Source organism: Mixophyes fleayi, chromosome 5 (assembly GCF_038048845.1).
Source record: "Mixophyes fleayi isolate aMixFle1 chromosome 5, aMixFle1.hap1, whole genome shotgun sequence".
NCBI lineage: Eukaryota > Metazoa > Chordata > Amphibia > Anura > Limnodynastidae > Mixophyes > Mixophyes fleayi.
The window spans coordinates 181,401,154-181,423,987 of NC_134406.1; the positions used below are offsets into that span (position 1 = coordinate 181,401,154).

A 22,834-nucleotide genomic window follows, 5' to 3' on the forward strand; every position below is an offset into this window, starting at 1 on the left:
GGATCCAAAACAGTTTAAGGGATATTTTGTTTGTTTAAAAATGCCTTTCATGCAAGTTAATCATTAGCAAATATATTACAGATCATAACTTAAGGGTTAAGTCAGTGGTCGAAGTAAGCTGGTATACGTTAGTATGCCATACTGTCACTCGTTGTAAAACTATGAAATTTCGTCCATTTACATTTTCCATATCATCACTTCTACATTTCCATTTTTACTTTTATTTCACTCACTGAGTTAAATTATATGTATAGCAAACATTCTATGCTTGTAATCCAGTGTTGTGACGAGAGCAGGTTGCCAGGCATCTAAAATAAGGATTAAAACTGTTTGGCTTCCCCTCTCCCAATATAAAGTGTGCATTGCATGTAATGTTTATGTGTATGATAAATGTTTAACAGCATGTTTTCACAGTTCTTAAATGTCACCAGGTGGGTTCCCTATAACTAGGTGGTCTATCATGTCTTCTAAAGGAGCTACTATCACTCATGGTCACCAAGTTTCCAGCCAACCAGAGGCACCCCTAGAAGTTGCACCAATCGTTGGCAGAGGCTTTGCAGGACATCCTGTTCTAGCAGTCATCCATGTTATGCTGGAAGTTCCAATCAGCCCAGAACACAAAAACACTGAAAAAGGCTACATAAGGTTAAACTGGGCCATGGCTCAAGGTGCCAAGGGCCCAGGGCCGGTGCTAGGGTCCATGGCGCCCTAGGCATTTTGAAACAATCGGCGCCCCCCCCCCCAAAAAAAAAAAATCGGCGCAGCCCCCCCCCTCCCCCCTCGCAAAAATCGGCACCCTCCTCCCCCTCACCCCGTCTTTCCTTACCTTGTCACACCACCGCCGCCTCTCTGCTCCGTCTCCTCCCCTCCACTCACTGACACTAGTGAGTGGTGGGGAGGAGACGGAGCAGAGAGGCGGCAGTGGTGAGCAATAGCCTCTCCCCCCTCCACCGTGCATCTGAATGCTGTGCGGCGGCCGTGACAGGTATGGTCAGCGGTCGCCGCACAGTTTTAAAGTAATTTACATTCTTGTGGCGCCCTCCAGAGCCCGGCGCCCTAGGCAAGTGCCTAACCTTGCCTAATGGGAGCGCCGGGCCTGCAAGGGCCTCAATATGTTTATATCCCATTGTGAGTTAAGAGGATGACTGCTCGTTCACTGAAGGGTGCTCCACTGTTACCTGAGAACCGGGGGAAGTCTAGGGGCAGCCCATTAGCACATATGCTCCTTCTTTCTTACCTGGACACTTCTGAATAGGGGTTTCAGCTCCTGTTGGGCTGATCAGAAAATTGTGCTTATTACACTGATCATGGAAGACTCCGTGGTCTTCGTCACTATGTGAGCCTGCAACCAGTGGGGAGACATTGGATTGTATCCCTACCTCACTGATAGAGGAATGGAAGATCATGGCTCAGCAGCTGGAACAACACTACCAAGGGACGGTGACTATAGCTCCTTTTAGATAGGGTTGTATGCTAGGGATGGTGTGGTGAGCCACAGGTATTTGTTCAGGTAAAGTGTTATAATCCTGTGTGAATTTTTTGACAATACATTTTTACTACAATACAATTTACTTTACCCGTTGATTGCCTAGGTGATTTTGTATCAGGGGGTGCCAGGTTGACACATAAGGCATTTTTCTGGCAAACCAGACAGCTGGCAATGCAAAATAGCTAAACATTACCCAGGTATCCTCACATATTGTTCCAAGGGTAGAAATGGAACCTGGAATCAGATGAAGACCATCAAAATGTGGTTTGGTTACCAGCGGTTTAATAGGATAACGGCAAGGTATGATGCTTCTGGTTCATATTCATTGTGCATTAAATTATACATAATGATACTTCTAGCTCAGTATACTGGCGTGAATCACAACTCTCTATTCACAATTACTGTTTATAAGTTAATGTTATTTAAACTATGAACATTTTCAATATGTGATGCAAGCTTTGCCTGCACTTAAACCACACCATTTAGCATATCTGCAGTAACTATTTTGCATTATTACTCACACTACTTTCCTTTAATACACTATATGTGTCAAACTATGATTGTCTTTTAGCGTTATTTTAACCCTGGCATTTTTGATTTATAGGATTACACCATTGCTTGCGATTGAGACAACTCAAGTACTACAGTTCTGAGAGACACAATAGTATTTAGAAGTGAATTCTATAATTTTATTAACCCTCTGAAACAATCTCTTTCTTTACTTCTGGAACTTGACATTCAGCTAGCTGCACTTCTTTAAATCATGATAGGGTAGAGCAACCGTGGGCAACTTCTTACCTGTGAAGTTTCCAGCTGATGCTTCTACTCGGTAATGGGCAGAAAATGTGGCATTACGCTGAGATGTCATAGCCCCATGCCACACTCCCAGAATGACAGAATCAGAAGATGCCATCTGTCCTGCTTTAAACAAGGTAGGAAGCGGAGGGACAACACCCAGGGTGGTTGTGGACGGAGTAATGTGATTGGAGGCAAGTTGAAGGGGGTTGTAAAGTACAGTTGTGTCAGCTTTGTCAGGGGTGTATAGAAGAGTGGGATGAAGGAAGGAAAATGCTAGCCAAAAAAAGAGCAAAAATCAGCAGAGAACTTACCGTAGTAACGGTAATAATGCGTACCTGCGTTGTTCTTCAGAACAACGTAGGGAATTGAATCTGCCCTTAGGAATAGAACAATAAGCAAGAATCACCACATATGTAACATATATGGGCTATTAGAATGTTGTGTTGATCATTCTGGGTAGAGATACATACCAGAATGAATGGGCCATGTAATGTACTGGCATGATGAGACATATTAGTTATACTGGTGTGTGACTATGTCTATTGTAGCACTATAATGGCATAGTAGTTTTGTGCTGGGAATAGAACTGTATGCACAATAGGAACCAGCAACAGTATGCGCATTAGGAGTATAACCGTGTTTACTTTTTGCCCTTATGCACATGTTGGATATTTCATGTTTGACCATTCACATGTTCTAGAAATCACATTTTTATTGGCTATAACCCACATTTTGCCATCTACCATACCTACCTTTAAATACATCACACCCAGAAATTGGATAAGCAAAGTCTATATTGTCTGTTCAGTATTAAACTTTCCCATCACACATTTACCTGTTAATCAGGTCACAATGTAGGTATGTCTGTCTGTATAAAACATGCCTGCCTGTAAACCTCGAACATCAATAAAAAATAAAGCTATTATTAAAAGGGCTTGTCCAAACATAACAAAAATAGTTCTTCTAAATTGGCAGAGTCGTTTGCAAAACATTCAATGCTTCAGTGGTAATAAATACATATAGTCTTTAGTATACTTGTAGGGGGTGTTATACTACATAATGGGTTTAGTGGAAAGTTGACCTTTATGGACTTAAATGTTTTTTTTCTACCAATCCATCTCTTCCCCATCATAGCACTTTGCCGTGGTTGTGGTCCCTTGTCATTTGATGTACTTATCAAGGTACCGGCAACCACATACAGCCAGGACCTCTGATGTTCACCTCCAGAGCTGCTCAGGTCTCTCCAACGCAGGAGAGACCCATCACAGAAAAGTGTAAATTAAAGTTGGCAGATGATGGGAGGAGTTGTAAATACCAAATGGTAAGTGGAAAACCCCTTTAAGTTTGTTATCCAGTAACTTTTCAAACATCTCCTTGACAACACCTGCACAGATTTCTAAATGACAAACAAATCTAGGAACCAAACTGAAAATAAAATAATTAAAAAAAACATTATATTACTGTAATCATTTAATTATATATTACCAGTATTTACTTTGAATTTAACACCCAACTCCCAGGTGTGGCATTGTGTAGGCTGAACGAATATTAGAGAGAATGCAACCTGTCACTAGGACCTAGCTTCAACATGAAGGCACAAGGCACCTGGGCTAAGCTCAGAAAAATTGCTTTCTCTAATGTATGTTGGATGTGGATGCATGGCTTCAGCAAGATAAGGCACACAAACCATACCCTCTCAGAACACATTAGGAAAGAAAGAGTTATAATACAATACTGAAACTCTTATAAACAAATTATAGTTTACAGGTAGTGGATGAAAAACTGAAACACTAATATGTTAATTAATAGGGTGTTGGGCCACCACATGCCGCCTGTATGAGCCATGGCATTGAGGCTACCAATGTCTGGAGTTGTGCAGGAGGAATGCAGCACCAGGTACCTTTCCAGAATATCCCATAAATGCTTGATTAGGTTCAGATTTGGGGACTGAAAAAGCCATGGTACAGGGACAACATCAGTGTCATGCTTTCAAATCATTGGACAGCCAGCCACATGTACTCTAAAGGGGATTTTCATCCTGGAAACCACTTCATACAGTTAGGAAAGAAATGCTGCAACATAGGGAGAAGGGGATCATTCTGTACCATTCATGAGCTATTAACATTAATCAGCATTCTAAGGGTATTACTGCACCGAAACCATAACCGGATATAGGGCCCCATAACATATGAGAACAACCAGAACCAGCACTAAGGGCTGTAGCGTTCTTTAGGATGGTGCCACACATGCACTTGTCTTTTTGTGGTGGTAAATGATACTTTACTGCACCAATAAACTTGCAAACATGCATAGCCAGGTGTGATGAGCATTTTATGCACTGCACTCTGATTATGACATCCTGCTCAGTGGAGTTGAAATTTGCTATCATTTGTTTTGCAGCTACTTGCATTGGTGTCCCTCATTTGCCCACGTACTGTATTGCCATTTTGTGTACTCTACCTTTATATTGCTGTTTGTTAACCATATTACTAATAAATACATCAATCTGATATTTAATATTTCTGTACAACTTCCACAATAAGGATATTATGTATATATGTGCTGATGAATGTGCTGTGTCCTGGTCTTTTATATAACTTAAGTCAGATAATATCATCATCATGGTTTATTTGAAAGGTGCCACAAAACTCCACAGTGCTGCACAATTGGGACAACAAATGATACACAAGTAAATCATGCATAAAAACAAATTATCCATAAAGTACATATAAGGTGCTGATGAGTGAGAGTGCACAGGGCCCTGCTCCTAAGAGCTTTTTAGATCTATAGATTAATCTTTCTGCTTTCATTAGTACATAGGATTTTAATATCCATAACAGTGTACCACTGGTTCTATGGGCTCACTTGTTTCCTTTTTTGAAAACAAAACTTTATCAAGTGTCCTAGACTTTAAGTATAGGTGAAATTTAAATAGTTTGCTAATAAGATGCTAGTTTGCTAATAAGATGCACTCTCTTCTGCATTCTTAAGATACTATTTTAGACATATTTGTAGATTTCCTTATAGAGAGCATTTTGGTGCAAACTGGTAAACACTGGTTAGCAGGGGTGAAACAGTGCATTGCTGGACTCCATAGCGAGATGTGAGTAGGGGCCTGGCGATAGTGTTGTTGCCTCTCAGGCCCAACACTCTGCTCTGCATAGTGCAGAGAGAGGGCTTTTCTGAGCATGTGCGGTCTGCTTTTCTGAGCAGAGTGGGAGCCTTTGTGGTGGGGGAGACAGGCCTTGTTGCCACTGCACCCCCCTGTAGTTACGCCCCTGCTGGTTAGGGAGAGCAAACTAGAACAGAGTGATTGCCACTGTCTAAAACTGCAATAGAGCCGTCCTCTACCACGGCTAGTGCCACTGGGTAAGACAGGCCACTGACAACAATATATTTTAAGGAATTGCATTCTTCGGTTTTCTGTAAGCAAATTACACATCTATTATTTACATCAGCTAGTAAAATATTTCCTGCCTGATCGAAGGCCACTCCAGATGTGTGTACGGCTAAGGGAAGGAACAAGCTTAGACTAAAACTATCAATCTGTCTTATAAGCTTCATTTCGTTACTCAAAATGTTAACTCTAGTACTGGAGACATTTTTGTTGGTTTGCCCAAGGTGTTCTACCACAATAACTTCTCCACTTGTCTGGCAGACTGCAATTTCTCTAGGATGACTCAAGTGTGAATATATGTTTAAAGTCTTTTTGATGCTTCCTTGGTCGAAATTAGCACCTACAAGCACAAGACTGCCGGCATCTGGGTCAGAGACAATGACTTCATTTTTATGGTTGATGCCCAGACCCCATGGCAAGCAGAAAGGCTGTTTAACAACCAACATACATTTTCCAGATTGACCAAACACCTTAAGGGAACGATCTCCTGCATCTGTCACAGCAATGTAACCATCGAGCGTGATTGCCACATCAACTGGGTAAACAATGGCATTTGCAGAACCATCTTTTGTCCCAATTTGTTTTATAAACTTCCCATTCATTGTGAATCTGGCAATTCTCTTCTTACCATCATGTGCAACAACCAAACACCTGGTTTTTTGACAGAATGCAATGCCAGTTGGGTTGAACAGTACCCCCCAACCACCAAATGATGTGCTAGGGTTAAAACTTGCAGATTTCAGTTTTGATACAGGATTACTTGTACAATCTGTGGAACGAGCTTCCAGATGATCAGGAATCACACGCCCTATAATCTCCAACAGGTGTAGAACAGGAAGACATACACTAGACTCCATTTTCCTGCAACCCTTGCGACAGAACGGGCACTCTAGCCGTTGATTTCCAGGGAGACAAAGAGAGGAAACACAGTCTTGACACATAACATGGCCACAGGGAAGATTGCTAGGCCTATGCTTCTGCTGCTGACTGTACTTTTCAAAACAGACCTTGCATTCAAGTAAGTTCAGTTCTGCTTCATCCAAAAACTCCCTCATAGTGCTGATTTCTTTTGGTGCTGGTGATGACATTGCTTGTAGCTGTAATCCCTACCAATAATACTAAAAGCTGATCATGCTAGAATATGTCACATGATCAAGTAGGCCGAGACTGTCAGCAATACTATTGTAAGCACAGTGAGCAGATGCTTTCAATATCTTGTTATGTTATGCCACCTATTGGAGTAAAAGAGCACAACTTCAGCTTCTTGTATATGTGAATCTGGATACATTTTATTGCACAGTTCCCCACAACTGAAGTTTTCATATCCACTAAGTGGTGCATGAAAAATGCCACCAGCATTGCACTCTGGACATATTCGATGATATTCCACAGAATGACAATTGTTTTATTCAATGCTAAATTTAATACATGCTGTCAAAATAATATTTCACTACATTCAGAAAGAGATCATATTAGTGATAATTGCATCAAGCATAAAAAGAGAAGTTGCACTGTCAAGTTATTCACCCATAAATGCAATAATACCAAAACTTAAGAGTAAAACATAAGAAGCATGGTATAAAACAAAGTGTAATCCAGAAAATGCCAGAGTCATAATATAAGGACACACAGGTGAACAAAGTGGGAGTGGACAAGATATCTGGAGGAGAGATGGCCCTGCTGGTGAGCCAAGCCAAGCCAAGCCAAGAAGTACTGTGTAGTATATAAAAATCAGGGACATTAGAAGAAGCTAGATCTTTCATTTGAAAAAAGTATGCTATTCCTCTAAATCAAGGATAACTGTCAACAATCATTGTGTACTGTATGTAACAAATTCATTTTCATATGTACATAGTCCACAAAAAATGTCAATAAGTTGACCGTAGATAGGGCCCCCGCTACCATTAGGTTGTTATTATTATCGTTTATAAGGTGCCACAAGATTTCCGCAGCGCCGTACACAATACAAGGGTAAAACAGAACAGAACTATAAACGAGTAATACCAAGACTTGCGGATCTCCAAGCATAGCAATTATAGTGAAGATGAAGCAGAAGAAATGGTATGAAGACAGGAGAGATGGTCCTGCTCGTAACAGCTTACATACTAAGGGGAAGGCAAATAGACAGCAGGCACAAACGGAGTAAGTAGGGATCGAGAGCAGGAGGAGAGAAAACTAGCTGGTTGCAACTAGCTGGTTGCCTAGGGCGCTAGTGATTGGGTGGCGCATAAAACATGTAATGGAATAACATAAGGTCACTCATCCAGTGTAAATAATGCCTCGCAGCACCCCCACATGAAGCACCAGTGTCTGACATTAAGGAGAAGCAACCAGCATGATACATGTGAATAGCAACATAATATTGGACACGAAGAATGCCACTATATAACATTAATAAAAATGGTAATACTAATTAAAACAAATATAGATAGATAGATAGATAGATAGATAGATCTGTATATATATATTAAAGATGCTCACTGACCCCTGTGAACTGGTTTTGGTTTTGGTTTTGGATCTGGATTAGCCGCGTGCTTTGGTTTTGGTTTTGGCAAAACAGGCCTCATGTATTTTAGTTTTGGTTTTGGATCTGTATTTTTTAGAAAAATTGCAAAAATATGCTAAAATCACATAATTTTGCTCCTATTTTTTGTTCCTCAATAACTCTAATTTCAAGTCATTTGCAGTCAATTTTGACCACCTCACAGGTCACAATATTATTTTCATACACTTTCAAACAAAGACTGCAGCAGTTCTTGCCAGTGATAAGAAGAAGGCCATTGTCATGCCTGGGCATAAAACCAAAAAATCCACCTCTTAATTGTGGAATTATTTTTACCCAAATCCTGACAACAGTTGTCTAGCCATTTGTAGCGTTTGTAAAGCCACAGTCGGTAGAGGTAGGGACCTTAACCATCTAGGAACCTCATCTATCTTACACCATTTGAAGCGAGTTCATGGAAAGCTCTTGGAAAAATCAGAAACTTATGCTAAAAAAATAAAAACAAGCAGTCCATTATCAGCTACCTCCCTTCTCTCATCTAGATTCCAGCACCTGCAATCTACACCCCCAACACCTTCATCATCAATATCCTCACAAGGGATCGGAGTTAGTCCTGCATCCAAGTTGCTAATGCGAGATGACTCCTCCCCTATCCATGACTCCTCAGAAGAATCCTTGAGCGTTAGGCCCACTGCTGCTGCTCCTGCTGCTGGGGGTGGATCTGCATCCCAGAAGCAGACCAAGAAGAAGACTACTAGCAGTTTACAACAATTGACTGTTAAACAATCCTTTGCAAGAGGAAGCAAGTATGAAAGGTTCATAAAAATGTAATTATTGGGCTACAAAATGCCATTCTACCGACTGTACACTTAACCACAGATATGTGGACAAGCGGAACTGGGCAAACTAAAGATTATATGACTGTGACAGCCTACTGTGTTGGTGATTTGCCTTTACCAGCAGGAACCGCAGCAGCATGTACCCAAGAACGTCACATTTTTCTGAGGCAGGGTACTCTGTGTATCACCTGCTTCACTAAGAGGCATAATATTATTATTATTATTATCGTAAATTTGTAAGGCACCACAGTGCTCCACAGCGCTGTACAGTAGGGAAGACAAGGACATACATATAACAAGACATACGTAAAACAAGCACAGACAAGGCAAACAAAATTAATGAAGACAAAAAAACTAAATATATGGAGGACCTGGTTCATTAGAGAGCTTACATTCTAAAGGGAAGAGGGCACAGCTGAAACAAGAGGAGCGAGTGTGGCTCAGAGTGGAGATTGGGATAGTTGTGAGGGTGCAACTCATCTCTAAAAAAAGAGATGGGTTTTCAAAGAGCATCTAAATATTTGAAGGCTCTGGGAAAGTCTGATTGAGCGTGGTAGGGAATTCCATAAGTGGGGAGCAGAACGGGAGAAGTCTTGAAGGCGGGAGTGAGAGGTGGTTATCAGAGACGAGACAAGGCGAAGGTCAGAGGTAATACCGCTGACAACCTGTTCGAAAAACTAAGGGATGCCATTGCAACATGGCTTATCCTGCTTGGACTCTCCTGAGGATATGTGATTTCTGATAATGCCACCAATATTGTTAGAACATTACAGCGGTGGGAATTCCATCACATTCCCTGTTTTGCTCACAATCAAGTTGATGGGATAGAACTTTTTAAAAAATGACAATGACATGCAGGAGATGCTGTCTGCATCCCAAAATATTTAGGGTCATTTTCAGGATTGTGCAACAGCATATAGGAGAATGCAGCAGCTGCAAGAAGAATAGAATTTGAGGGGAAATGTACTTTAGTCCAGCGAAGTAGTCACCTGTGAAGAGAGGGCAGACACTGTTAGCTTGAGTGAAGTGATTAGACTTTTTGAGAAGCAGCTAGAGAAATTGAAGGAGGAAATGAAACAAAGCAAATCTGCTAACTATATTGTAATTGTAGATTAAGTACTTAATTCACTCTGCCAGGATCCAAGAGTTATCAACATCTTGAAATTGGATCACTGTCACTCACCGGACGGTTAGTGCCTCTGATTTGGGACATGGGTCTCTCTTTCTCTTGCCGGCGCCTGTTCGGCGCAGCGGCCGTCCGCCATCTTGACCAAGGATTGCGCATGTGCAGAAACCACGAACTGTTAAAACCTTGCTCATAGTCTCATTGGTCAATCAATCACCTCTCACTACTTAAGGCACCTGTTACTCTATTACCGTTGCCTGTTGTTTGGTTCTCATTCCCTTGTGACTCTGAGGTGTTTCTACTCGTGCTTTCTCTTTGCTGTGGAACATACCTGCGCCTGGACAAGCCTTCTCTCCATATCGTGGTACAACTTGTCAGCCGCAGACCACTCCTCGCTACCTTGTTACATACCTGCACCTGGACAAGCCTTCTCTCCATATCGTGGTACAATTTGTTAGTCGCAGACCACTCTACGCTACCTGATAACATACATGCACCTGGACAAGCCTTCTCTCCATATCGTGGTACAACTTGACAGCCGCAGACCACTCCACGCTACCTTGTTACATACCTACACTTGGACAAGCCTTTTCTCTAAATCGTGGTACAACTTCCTAGCTGCAGACCACTTCACGCTACCTTATAACATACCTGCACCCGGACAAGTCGTCTCTCCATATCAGTGGTACAACTTGCTAGCCGCAGACCACTTCACGCTACCTTATAACATACCTGCACCCGGACAAGTCTTCTCTCCATATCAGTGGTACAACTTGCTAGCCGCAGACCACTTCACGCTACCTTGTAACATACCTGCACCCGGACAAGTCTTCTCTCCATATCAGTGGTACAACTTGCTAGTCGCAGACCACTTCACGCTACCTTGTAACATACCTGCACCTGAACAAGTCTTCTCTTCATATTAGTGGTACAACTTGCTAGCCGCAGACCGATTCACGCTATCTAGTATTATACCAGCATCTGCACAAGTCTTTACAGTTACCAGCGGGAACATAAGTCAGGAGCAGCTTACCCTACTATTTTGCATGGTACCTGTTAATAGGACTAAAGCCTATAGTGCCTCTGAAATATAGCTGCGAGTCGCTGACTCTCCTGCTGCATTATTGATTGGTCCTTCCATAGACTTTATCCAGTTGTCATATATTGGTCTGCTGTATGCTACCTGTGTGCTAATGCACTTTGGAACTTTCTCCTCCTTTTATTACTGCTCATCAGTCTACTGTGTTACCATTGTTTCCATTGTTCAGAGACTCTGCATTTATATCATTGACATTCCCTGTCCTATTCAGTTGTACAGTTCCGTATATTCACCACACTTCCCAGAGGGCCGCGACCTGCACAGTGGCAGCCGCTAAAACCATACTCCCTTGTGGGAGTTCCTGGAGAAGACCAGCCACTGTGTTAGACTCCACGCCTCTAGTAAAGTGAAATTCCACCTGGTGAATTCTGGGTAAAACTCCTAGTGCCCATGACAGTAAGAACAGGCCATGACATACCCAGGATCGGAACCAACAGCTAAGGACATGTTGCAGCACCTGGTTACTCGGATTGAACAACAAGATGTTCGTCAGCAACAATTACTTCAATGTTTCCAGTCTCTAGTTTCTCGGGGAGACCCTGTGCAAAATGTATCCTCTACTGTTAATCCTCCAGTGTCTTCTTTGCTCCCAGTGCCATCCCAGGCGTCTACTGCTTCTGCTCTACACCTGCCTACTCCTTCAAAATTTGATGGAGACCCGAAGGCTTGTAGGGGCTTTCTCAATCAGTGCTCCATTCATTTCGAGCTCCAACCTCAAAATTTCCCTACTCATCGTTCTAAAGTGGCATATCTAATTTCTTTGTTTTCTGTACAGGCTCTGGCATGGGCTTCCCCTCTGTGGGAAAGAGATGACCCTCTATTGGAGGATAGTGCCATGTTTATTTTTACTTTCCGAAGAATTTTTGATGAACCTGGTCGTGTTTATATCTGCTGCCTCTAGCATTCTGCGATTACGCCAAGGATCTCGTTCAGTAGCACAGTATGTAATTCAATTCCGCACACTTGCCTCTAAACTCCAATGGAACAATGAGGCATTGATAGCTGCCTTCTGGCAGGGCCTTGCTGACAAAATTAAAGATGTACTGGCCTCACAAGAGTTACCTTCTTCTTTGGATGCTTTGATATTGTCACTCACCAGACTGTGAGTGCTTCTTCCCGTGTATTTAGGAACCGTGGCCGTCCACCATCCTGAGGGTCTGCGCATGCGCAGCCCTTTCAAACCTTCAGTACCTGTCCCTTTAGTTAATTGGCTGATCAGGCAACACTCCCTATTTAAAGCACCTGAGTTCCATACCTCGTTGCCTGATCTCGGAGTCTCATTCCCCATGAGCCTCTGAAGGTGTTCCTGTATTTCCTCGTGTATTCAGCTCAGCTGATTCCTGTGGTTCCCAGACCACTTAAACTTCCCTGTGGTTTCCAGACCACTTCAACTTCCCTGTGGTTTCCAGACCACTTCAACTCTCCTGTGTTTCATCGTGACTGTTTAGCTAATTCCTATCCGCTGCCTCCGTGCACTACAGTCTTCAGACCACTTCAAATCTCCTGTGTTTCATCGTGACTGTTTAGCTGATTCCTATCCGCTGCCTCCGGGCACTACAGTCTTCAGACCACTTCAACTCTCCTGTGTTTCATCGTGACTGTTTAGCTGATTCCTATCCGCTGCCTCCGTGCACTACAGTCTTCAGACCACTTCAACTCTCCTGTGTTTCATCGTGACTGTTTAGCTGATTCCTATCCGCTGCCTCCGTGCACTACAGTCTTCAGCTCACTTCAACTCTCCTGTGTTTCATCGTGACTGTATTAGCTGATTCCTATCCGCTGCCTCCGTCCACTACAGTCTTCAGCTCACCTCAACTCTCCTGTGTTTCATCGAGACTGCACCAGCTGATTCCTATCTGCTGCTCTCCGTGCTCAACAGTTCCAGCTCAGCTCTACTCTCCCGTGTTTCATCGTGGCTGCACCTGCTGATTTCTACCCGCTACCTCCGTGTACCTGCAGAGTCCTGCTGGCTGCTACTCCTCAGTTCTACTCGTGTCTGCAGCAGCTGATCCGCTCTCCGTGCTTCTCAGTGTTCCTGCCGGTGTCTACTCGCCAGTCTGCAACGGATCTACGCCTCGCTGCTTTCATCTCGTCTAGACCATCTCTACTCTTCAGGGTCCTCCAGTAGTCCAGTTCTACATACTACTGCTTCCTGAGTATTTGTTGCTATCCCTGCTGGTCTACCTACCTGTGCGCTGCACCTACTTGATTACCGCTTCACCCTCCTGGGACTTCGCATCCTGCCGGCCTCCAGCTGTTCAGGTATCTCTGCACTCCTGTCTGACAGCCTGCTCCTGAACCACGGTATGCATACTTCTCATTGACTGTGTTGGTGTATTGCATATCTTGCTGGACTGAGTTGTTTTCCTCTGGAGCTTACTATCCGCTGAGACTATTGCCATCATTGACTGTGTTATCTTTTGCCCAGATAGTTCCTGTGACTTTGTATTATTGTGCAGTGCTGTTCAGTCATTACTATATTGTGCATGTCATCGTGGATCAAGTTCAGGGTGCCCGTGTATCCTCTGTATTGCAGTCTCTCCCCGTGCTCCTCCTCACATATATATTCAGTGGTACAACTTGCTAGAGGCAGACCACTGATCCCTGTTTCCTGTGTCACCTGTTCCAGTGTCCTCTCACATAGCAGTGGTACAACTTGCTAACGCAGACCACTGACTCCCCGGATACCTCCACCTGGATTCCATTCCTTCACCTAGACAGTGGTACAACTTGCTAATCGCAGACCGCTGACTCTCATCACCTCCTCGTTGCTGTTGGACATTCCTCCTCACTATAGCAGTGGTACAACTTGCTACCGCAGACCACTGACTACCCTCACGTTTCCTTTGTCCATTCAGTTCCTCGTGTATTACTACATATATATTACCAGTGCTGCTAGTCATAGACTTTCACGAGCATCTCTATCATCTGCTGTCTCCTGTTCCGTGATCACGCCGCTACCAGAGTACCATATTACCATCTATACTACTCTGGTAAGCCCATCACCTGGTGATCCCTGGGTAAAGACTCCTAGTGCCCGTGACAGTAAGATCAGGCCATGACAGACCCAGATACGGAACCTACAGCCAAAGAGATGCTGCAGCATCTGGTTACCCGTGTGAAGCAACAGAATGCTCGCCAACAGCTGTTACTTCAATGTTACCAGTCGTTAGCCTCCCAAGGAACATCTGGACAGACCGTTACAGCTAATGTTGAAGCTCCTGTGCTTTCCTCCGTTTCCCCAGTGCCATCCCAGGTGTCTACGGCTTCCACGCTTCACCTGCCTACTCCGTCAAAATACGATGGAGACCCCAAAACTTGTAGGGGTTTTCTCAACCAATGCTCAGTTCATTTTGAGCTCCAACCTCAAAATTTTTCTACCCATCGTTCCAGAGTGGCCTATCTTATTTCATTGTTTTCTGGACAAGCTCTGGCTTGGGCTTCCCCTCTGTGGGAGAGAAACGATCCTGTATTACAAGATAGTGCCAAATTCATTTCTATGTTCCGAAGTGTATTCGATGAACCAGGTCATGACCTCCGCTGCTTCCAGCATCCTCCGTTTACGTCAGGGTTCTCGTACAATAGGCCAGTACATCATTCAATTTAGGATATTAGCCTCTGAACTTCAGTGGAACACTGAAGCATTAATTGCCGCCTTCTGGCAGGGGCTCTCCGATAAAATTAAAGATGCACTGACTACCCAAGAGCTTCCTACGTCATTAGAAGATTTGATTTCTCTTTGCCATCGTGTAGACATGAGGTTTCGTGAAAGGGAATCTGAGAAAACAACTTCAGTTAAAGCACCTCTTCGCTCAACCCCTCAATTTCGTCCACCTTCATCTCCTGTGATCCCCATGGAGATAGGACGTTCCAAATTAACTTCAGAGGAGAGGAACCGAAGAGTAAAGAATAGACTTTGTATCTATTGTGCTGATTCCACACATATGCTCAGTTCTTGCCCTAAGAAATCGGGAAATGCCAGGCCCTAACTAGTTCTGGAGAGGTGAAGTTAGGGTCCCTGGAGTCCTCTCCATCTTCTACGAAATTAAAAGTCTGCGCTTTTGATGTTACGAGTCTCAAGCATTGATTGATTCTGGAGCAGCAGGAAATTTCATTTCTAAATCCCTAGTGAATCAATGGTCCCTACCAGTGATTACTTTGAAAACACCGATTACTGTGACTGCTATAGATGGATCACGTCTCATCAATGGTCTCATCACCCAGAGTACGTCTCCAGTAACGCTTCAGATTGGTGTGCTACACCATGAAGAGATTTCGTTTTTAATTCTTCCTGTTACGACAAGTCCGATTGTCTTAGGCCGTCCATGGCTTCAATGTCATTCTCCCCAGATTGACTGGCGCACTCCTCAAGTTACGTCTTGGGGAGCTGAATGTCATCATCGTTGTCTTTCTCAAGTCATTCCTCTTAAAATACAGCAATCTTCCATCTCATCTTCCTCAACGGGACTTCCTCCTCAGTATGCTTCATTTGCCGATGTTTTTGATAAAGCTCAGTCTGAACGTCTTCCTCCTCATCGTTCATGGGATTGTCCGATCGATCTTCTACCTGGCAAGACTCCTCCTAGGGGTCGGGTGTATCCACTTTCGTTACCTGAAACTCAAGCTACATCTGATTACATCCAAGAGAATCTCCAGCGAGGGTTTATTCGACCTTCCACCTCTCCCGCTGGAGACGGGTTCTTCTTCGTAAAAAAGAAGGATGGATCACTACGCCCCTGCATAGATTTTCGTGGACTCAATGCCATTACTATTAAAAATCGGTATCCCATTCCGTTGATCACTGAGTTATTTGATCGCATCATGGGAGCTCGGATCTTTACCAAGTTGGATCTTCGTGGTGCCTATAATTTAATTAGAATCCGGTCCGGTGACGAATGGAAGACAGCGTTCAACACCAGAGATGGGCATTATGAATATCTAGTAATGCCTTTCGGGTTGTGTAATGCCCCCGCTGTTTTCCAGGGCTTCATTAATGAGATCTTTCGGGACTTGTTATATGTATGTGTCGTTGTCTACCTGGACGACATATTGATCTTTTCACAGGACCTGCCTTCTCATCACCAACATGTGGCAGAGGTCCTTTCCAGACTCCGGAAAAATTCATTATTCTGCAAACTAGAAAAATGTTCATTCGAGTTGCCCCAGATTCCATTTTTGGGGTATATTGTTTCCAGAGTTGGCCTACAAATGGATCCAGAAAAGGTGAATGCTGTATTACATTGGCCCCAGCCAACTACCCTTCGTGCCATCCAGCGTTTTTTAGGTTTTGCCAATTACTATAGACGCTTCATTCAAGACTTCTCATCCATTGCATCTCCGATTGTGGCCCTGACTCGTAAAGGGGCCAATACTAAGCAATGGTCATTCGAGGCTCTCCAAGCCTTTCAATTTCTTAAAGAGTCCTTCTCCTCTGCTCCCATTCTTCGCCAGCCTGATGTGACACTTCCCTTCTTCCTAGAAGTAGATGCCTCTAATGTTGGCTTAGGAGCCATTCTCTCCCAACGATCGGAGCAACAAAAATTCCATCCTTGTGCCTTTTACTCTCGGGGTCTCCTGCCTGCGGAGAAAAATTACACTATCGGGGACAAGGAGTTGCTGGCTATCAAAGTAGCATTAGAGGAGTGGAGATACTTGTTGGAAGGAGTTCGTCACCCTGTGACGATTTTCACGGATCATAAGAACTTGTCATACCTACAGTCTGCCCAATGCTTGAATCCTCGTCAAGCAAGATGGTCTCTTTTCTTTTCTCGTTTCGAATTAATCATAACCTTCAAACCATTCGCAGCCCTTTCAAACCTTCAGTACCTGTCCCTTTAGTTAATTGGCTGATCAGGCAACGCTCCCTATTTAAAGCACCTGAGTTCCATACCTCGTTGCCTGATCTTGGAGTCTCATTCCCCATGAGCCTCTGAAGGTGTTCCTGTGTTTCCTCGTGTATTCAGCTCAGCTGATTCCTGTGGTTCCCAGACCACTTCAACTTCCCTGTGGTTTCCAGACCACTTCAACTTCCCTGTGGTTTCCAGACCACTTCAACTCTCCTGTGTTTCATCGTGACTGTTTAGCTGATTCCTATCCGCTGCCTCCGTGCACTACAGTCTTCAGACCACTTCAACTCTCCTGTGTTTCATCGTGACTGTTTAGCTGATTCCTATCCGCTGCCTTCGGGCACTACAGTCTTCAGACCACTTCAACTCTCCTGTGTTTCATCGTGACTGTTTAGCTGATTCCTATCCGCTGCCTCCGTGCACTACAGTCTTCAGACCACTTCAACTCTCCTGTGTTTCATCGTGACTGTTTAGCTGATTCCTATCCGCTGCCTCCATGCACTACAGTCTTCAGCTCACTTCAACTCTCCTGTGTTTCATCGTGACTGTATTAGCTGATTCCTATCCGCTGCCTCCGTGCACTACAGTCTTCAGCTCACCTCAACTCTCCTGTGTTTCATCGAGACTGCACCAGCTGATTCCTATCTGCTGCTCTCCGTGCTCAACAGTTCCAGCTCAGCTCTACTCTCCCGTGTTTCATCGTGACTGCACCTGCTGATTTCTACCCGCTACCTCCGTGTACCTGCAGAGTCCTGCTGGCTGCTACTCCTCAGTTCTACTCGTGTCTGCAGCAGCTGATCCGCTCTCCGTGCTTCTCAGTGTTCCTGCCGGTGTCTACTCGCCAGTCTGCAACGGATCTACGCCTCGCTGCTTACATCTCGTCTAGACCATCTCTACTCTTCAGGGTCCTCCAGGAGTCCAGTTCTACATACTACTGCTTCCTGAGTATTTGTTGCTATCCCTGCTGGTCTACCTACCTGTGCGCTGCACCTTCTTGATTACCGCTTCACCCTCCTGGGACTTCGCATCCTGCCGGCCTCCAGCCGTTCAGGTATCTCTGCACTCCTGTCTGACAGCCTGCTCCTGAACCACGGTATGCATACTTCTCATTGACTGTGTTGGTGTATTGCATATCTTGCTGGACTGAGTTGTTTTCCTCTGGCGCTTACTATCCGCTGAGACTATTGCCATCATCTTTTGCCCGGATAGTTCCTGTGACTTTGTATTATTGTGCAGTGCTGTTCAGTCATTACTATATTGTGCATGTCATCGTGGATCAAGTTCAGGGTGCCCGTGTATCCTCTGTATTGCAGTCTCTCCCCGTGCTCCTCCTCACATATATATTCAGTGGTACAACTTGCTAGAGGCAGACCACTGATCCCTGTTTCCTGTGTCACCTGTTCCAGTGTCCTCTCACATAGCAGTGGTACAACTTGCTAACGCAGACCACTGACTCCCCGGATACCTCCACCTGGATTCCATTCCTTCACCTAGACAGCGGTACAACTTGCTAATCGCAGACCGCTGACTCTCATCACCTCCTCGTTGCTGTTGGACATTCCTCCTCACTATAGCAGTGGTACAACTTGCTACCGCAGACCACTGACTACCCTCACGTTTCCTTTGTCCATTCAGTTCCTCGTGTATTACTACATATATATTACCAGTGCTGCTAGTCATAGACTTTCACGAGCATCTCTATCATCTGCTGTCTCCTGTTCCGTGATCACCCCGCTACCAGAGTACCATATTACCATCTATACTACTCTGGTAAGCCCATCACCTGGTGATCCCTGGGTAAAGACTCCTAGTGCCCGTGACAGATATCTGTGTGTAACCAAGTGGACATGAGATTCCGAGAAAGAAATTCTGAAAGGGAGTCTTTATCTAAAATACCTGTCCGCTTGGCATCCCGATTTCGTCATTCCCCGCCACCAATAGAACCCATGGAGGTGGGACGTTCTAGATTGACTCCAGAGGAGAGGGAACGACGATTAAAGAATAAACTCTGTATCTATTGTGATGATCCTAATCATATGCTGAACTTTTGTCCTAAAAAGTCTGGAAACGCGAGGCCCTAACCTGTTCTGGAGAGGTAAGGTTGGGGTCCCTGGAATCCTCTCCATGTCATATGGATTCTAAAACTTGTTTGTTTGCTGTTACTATTTCTACTTCCACTAGGTCTTTTACAACTCAAGCACTTCTGGACTCTGGAGCCACTGGAAGTTTTATTTCAAGTTCCCTAGTGTGTCAGTGGTCCTTACCAGTGACTCCTTTAAAAACAGCTATTGCCGTCATGGCCATAGATGGTTCACGAATTATCAATGGAATTATTATTCAACGTGCTTTCCATTAACCCTTCAAATCGGGGTCTTACACCAAGAGCAAATTTCTTTTTTGATTCTCCCTGTTACCACTAGTCCTATTGTACTTGGCCTTCCGTGGCTTCAACTCCATTCTCCATAAATTGATTGGAACATTCTGCAAGTTATTTCCTGGGGTCCACCTTGTCATTCTAGATGTCTGACTCAAGTTTTTCCCGTGAAAATAAATAAATCCTCTATAGAACCTTGTTTGCCTGGTCTTCCTCCACAGTATGCTTCATTTGCTGATGTATTTGATAAAGCCCAGTCAGAACGTCTTCCGCCTCATCGGGCTTGGGATTGTCCAATAGACTTGCAACCTGGTAAGAATCCTCCAAGGGGTCGTGTTTATCCTCCCTCGTTACCAGAGACTCAAGCGATGTTTGACTATGTCAAGGAAAATCTCCATCGTGGGTTTATTCGGCCATCCATTTCCACCGCTGGAGCGGGTTTCTTTTTCGTTAAGAAGAAGGACGGGTTATTAAGGCCTTGTATAGATTATTGAGGTCTCAATGCCATAACCATCAAAAATCGTTACCCTTTTCCGTTAATTACTAAACTTTTTGACCGCTTCAAGGGAGCTCGGATATTCACCAAGCTGGATCTTCGTGGTGCTTACAACTTAATTCGGATTAAGGCCGGAGATGAATGGAAGACAGCTTTTAACACCAGGGATGGACACTATGAATATCTTGTCATGCCATTTGGGTTATGTAACGCCCCAGCTGTCTTCCAGGGATTTGTGAATGAGATTTTCCGGGACTTATTATATGTTTGTGTCGTTGTCTACCTAGACGACATATTGATATTTTCTCAAGATATTTCATCTCATCGACAGCACGTGGCAGAGGTTCTTTCTAGACTTCGGAGAAATTTATTATTTTGTAAGTTGGAGAAATGTTTCTTGGATTTATCCCAGATTCCTTTCTTAGGATATATTGTGTCTGGAGTAGGTCTAGAAATGGATCCGGAGAAAGTGAATGCAGTTTTACATTGGCCCCAGCCAACTACACTCAGAGCTATTCAACGCTTTTTAGGATTTGCTAACTATTATCGACGTTTCATTCAAGGATTTTCTTCCATTGTCTCTTCTATAGTGGCCCTTACCCATAAGGGTGCTAATACCAAGCAATGGCCTCCTGAGGCTCTTCAAGCATTTCAGTTCCTCAAGAAGGCGTTCTCAACTGCTCCTATTCTTCGACAACCTGATGTGACTCTTCCATTCTTCCTGGAGGTGGATGCCTCTAATGTTGGACTAGGGGCCATTCTATCTCAGAGATCGGTACAAAAGAAATTCCATCCTTGTGCTTTTTATTCTCGAAGTCTATTACCTGCTGAGAAGAATTATACTATCGGGGATAAGGAGTTATTGGCCATTAAAATGGCTTTGGAGGAATGGAGATACCTGCTGGAGGGTGCTTGTCACCCCGTGACTATATTTACTGACCACAAAAATCTTCTCTATCTGTAGTCAGCTCAATGTATGAACCCCCGACAAGCAAGATGGTCACTTTTTTTCTCTCGTTTTGATTTAAATATAACCTTCAAACCTGCTTCCAAGAATAAAAAAGCGGATGCATTGTCTCGGGTGGTTGCTTCTTCCTCCGATATTGAAGATTGTTTTGATCATCCTATACTTGATCCTAAATGTGTGAGTTTAGCTGCTTCTTCCACCAATGTTCTACCGTTTGGAAAAACCTTTGTGCCACCACTTCTTCGAAAGAAGATTCTGTCATGGTATAATTCCTCTCGTTTTGCTGGGCATTCTGGAGTACGAAAAACATTAGAGATTCTCTCTCGGAGTTACTGGTGGCCATCTATTAGGAAAGATGTCAAGGAGTTTGTGGCCGCTTGTGATGTTTGTTCCCAATTTAAGTCTTCCCGTAGAACACCGGCGGGATTACTTCAACCACTACCTATTCCTTCCAAACCATGGACCCATATAAGTATGGATTTTGTTACTGATCTTCCTCTCAGCAAAAAAGTGAATACCATTTGGGTGGTAGTCGATAAATTCTCTAAGATGGCTCATTTCGTCCCTTTGATAGGGTTACCTTCTTCTTCTACATTGGCTGATCATTTTATCAAAGAAATATTTCGACTTCATGGATGTCCATCTGAAATTGTTTCGGATAGAGGAGTACAGTTTGTCTCCAGATTTTGGCGAGCTCCTTTGCAAGACCTTAGGCATTCGATTGTCATTATCATCCTCATACCATCCTCAATCGAATGGACAGACCGAGAGAGTCAACCAAGACCTAGAAACTTAAATTAGAATTTTTTCTTCAGCCAATCAGGACAATTGGGTAGACTTGCTTCCATGGGCGGAATTTGCCCATAATAACATGTATCATGAATCATCTTCTAAAACACCATTCTTTGTGGTATACGGTCACCATCTGTCTTTCCCAGAATTTCCTTCCCTCCCTCCCTCCCAGGTTGCTGCTGTTAATGTATTATGTCAAAAGTTTAAAATCCATTTGGGCTCAGGTTAGATCCTCTGAGAAGAAGGCATCTTCAAGATATAAATTTTTTGTCGTTAAAAAGAGGCGAGCAATTCCAGCACTCAAAATTGGAGATCGTGTATGTCTCTCTACCAAGAATATTCGCCTAAAGGTTCCTTCTATGAAGTTTGCTCCACGTTTTATTGGTCCATATAAAATCATTCAGGTGATAAATCCTGTTTGTTTTAAGCTGTTATTGCGTAAGAACCTTCACATCTCCAACTCTTTTCACGTTTCATTACTCAAGCCTCTTATCATCAACCGATTCTCTGTTCCTTCTTCAGCACCTCGCCCAGTTCAAGTTCAACAAGAGGAGGAGTTTGAGATTACTCATATACTTGATTCTAAAATTTCTAGAGGAGTTCTTCGCTTTTTGGTGCATTGGAAAGGCTTTGGTCCGGAGGAGCAAACTTGGATCCGTGCGGATGACCTTAATGCTCCAGCACTTCTAAAAAAGTTTTATACCAAATATCCGGGCAAACCCGGTTCCAAGTGTTCTGTGCCCACCTTTAAAAGGGGGGGTACTGTCACTCACCGGACGGTTAGTGCCTCTGGTTTGGGACATGGGTCTCTCTTTCTCTTTCCGGCGCCTGTTCGGCGCAGCGGCCGTCCGCCATCTTGACCAAGGATTGCGCATGTGCAGAAACCACGAACTGTTAAAACCTTGCTCATAGTCTCATTGGTCAATCAATCACCTCTCACTACTTAAGGCACCTGTTACTCTATTACCGTTGCCTGTTCTTTGGTTCTCATTCCCTTGTGACTCTGAGGTGTTTCCAGTTTCTACTCGTGCCCTCTGTCTGCTGTGGAACATACCTGCGCCTGGACAAGCCTTCTCTCCATATCGTGGTACAACTTGTCAGCCGCAGA

The 22,834-nt window shown here is 43.9% G+C and overlaps 1 protein-coding gene across 1 annotated transcript; it reads right to left on the reverse strand.

Annotated features, from left to right (window-relative positions):
• Nucleotides 1-4,895: 4,895 nt before the first annotated feature.
• NHLRC1 (NHL repeat containing E3 ubiquitin protein ligase 1) lies at nucleotides 4,896-6,812 on the reverse strand. The gene has a single exon (XM_075211328.1). The coding sequence runs from the start codon at nucleotides 6,770-6,772 to the stop codon at nucleotides 5,573-5,575; it is 1,200 nt and encodes a 399-aa protein (XP_075067429.1). The 5' UTR covers nucleotides 6,773-6,812; the 3' UTR covers nucleotides 4,896-5,572.
• Nucleotides 6,813-22,834: the final 16,022 nt, after the last annotated feature.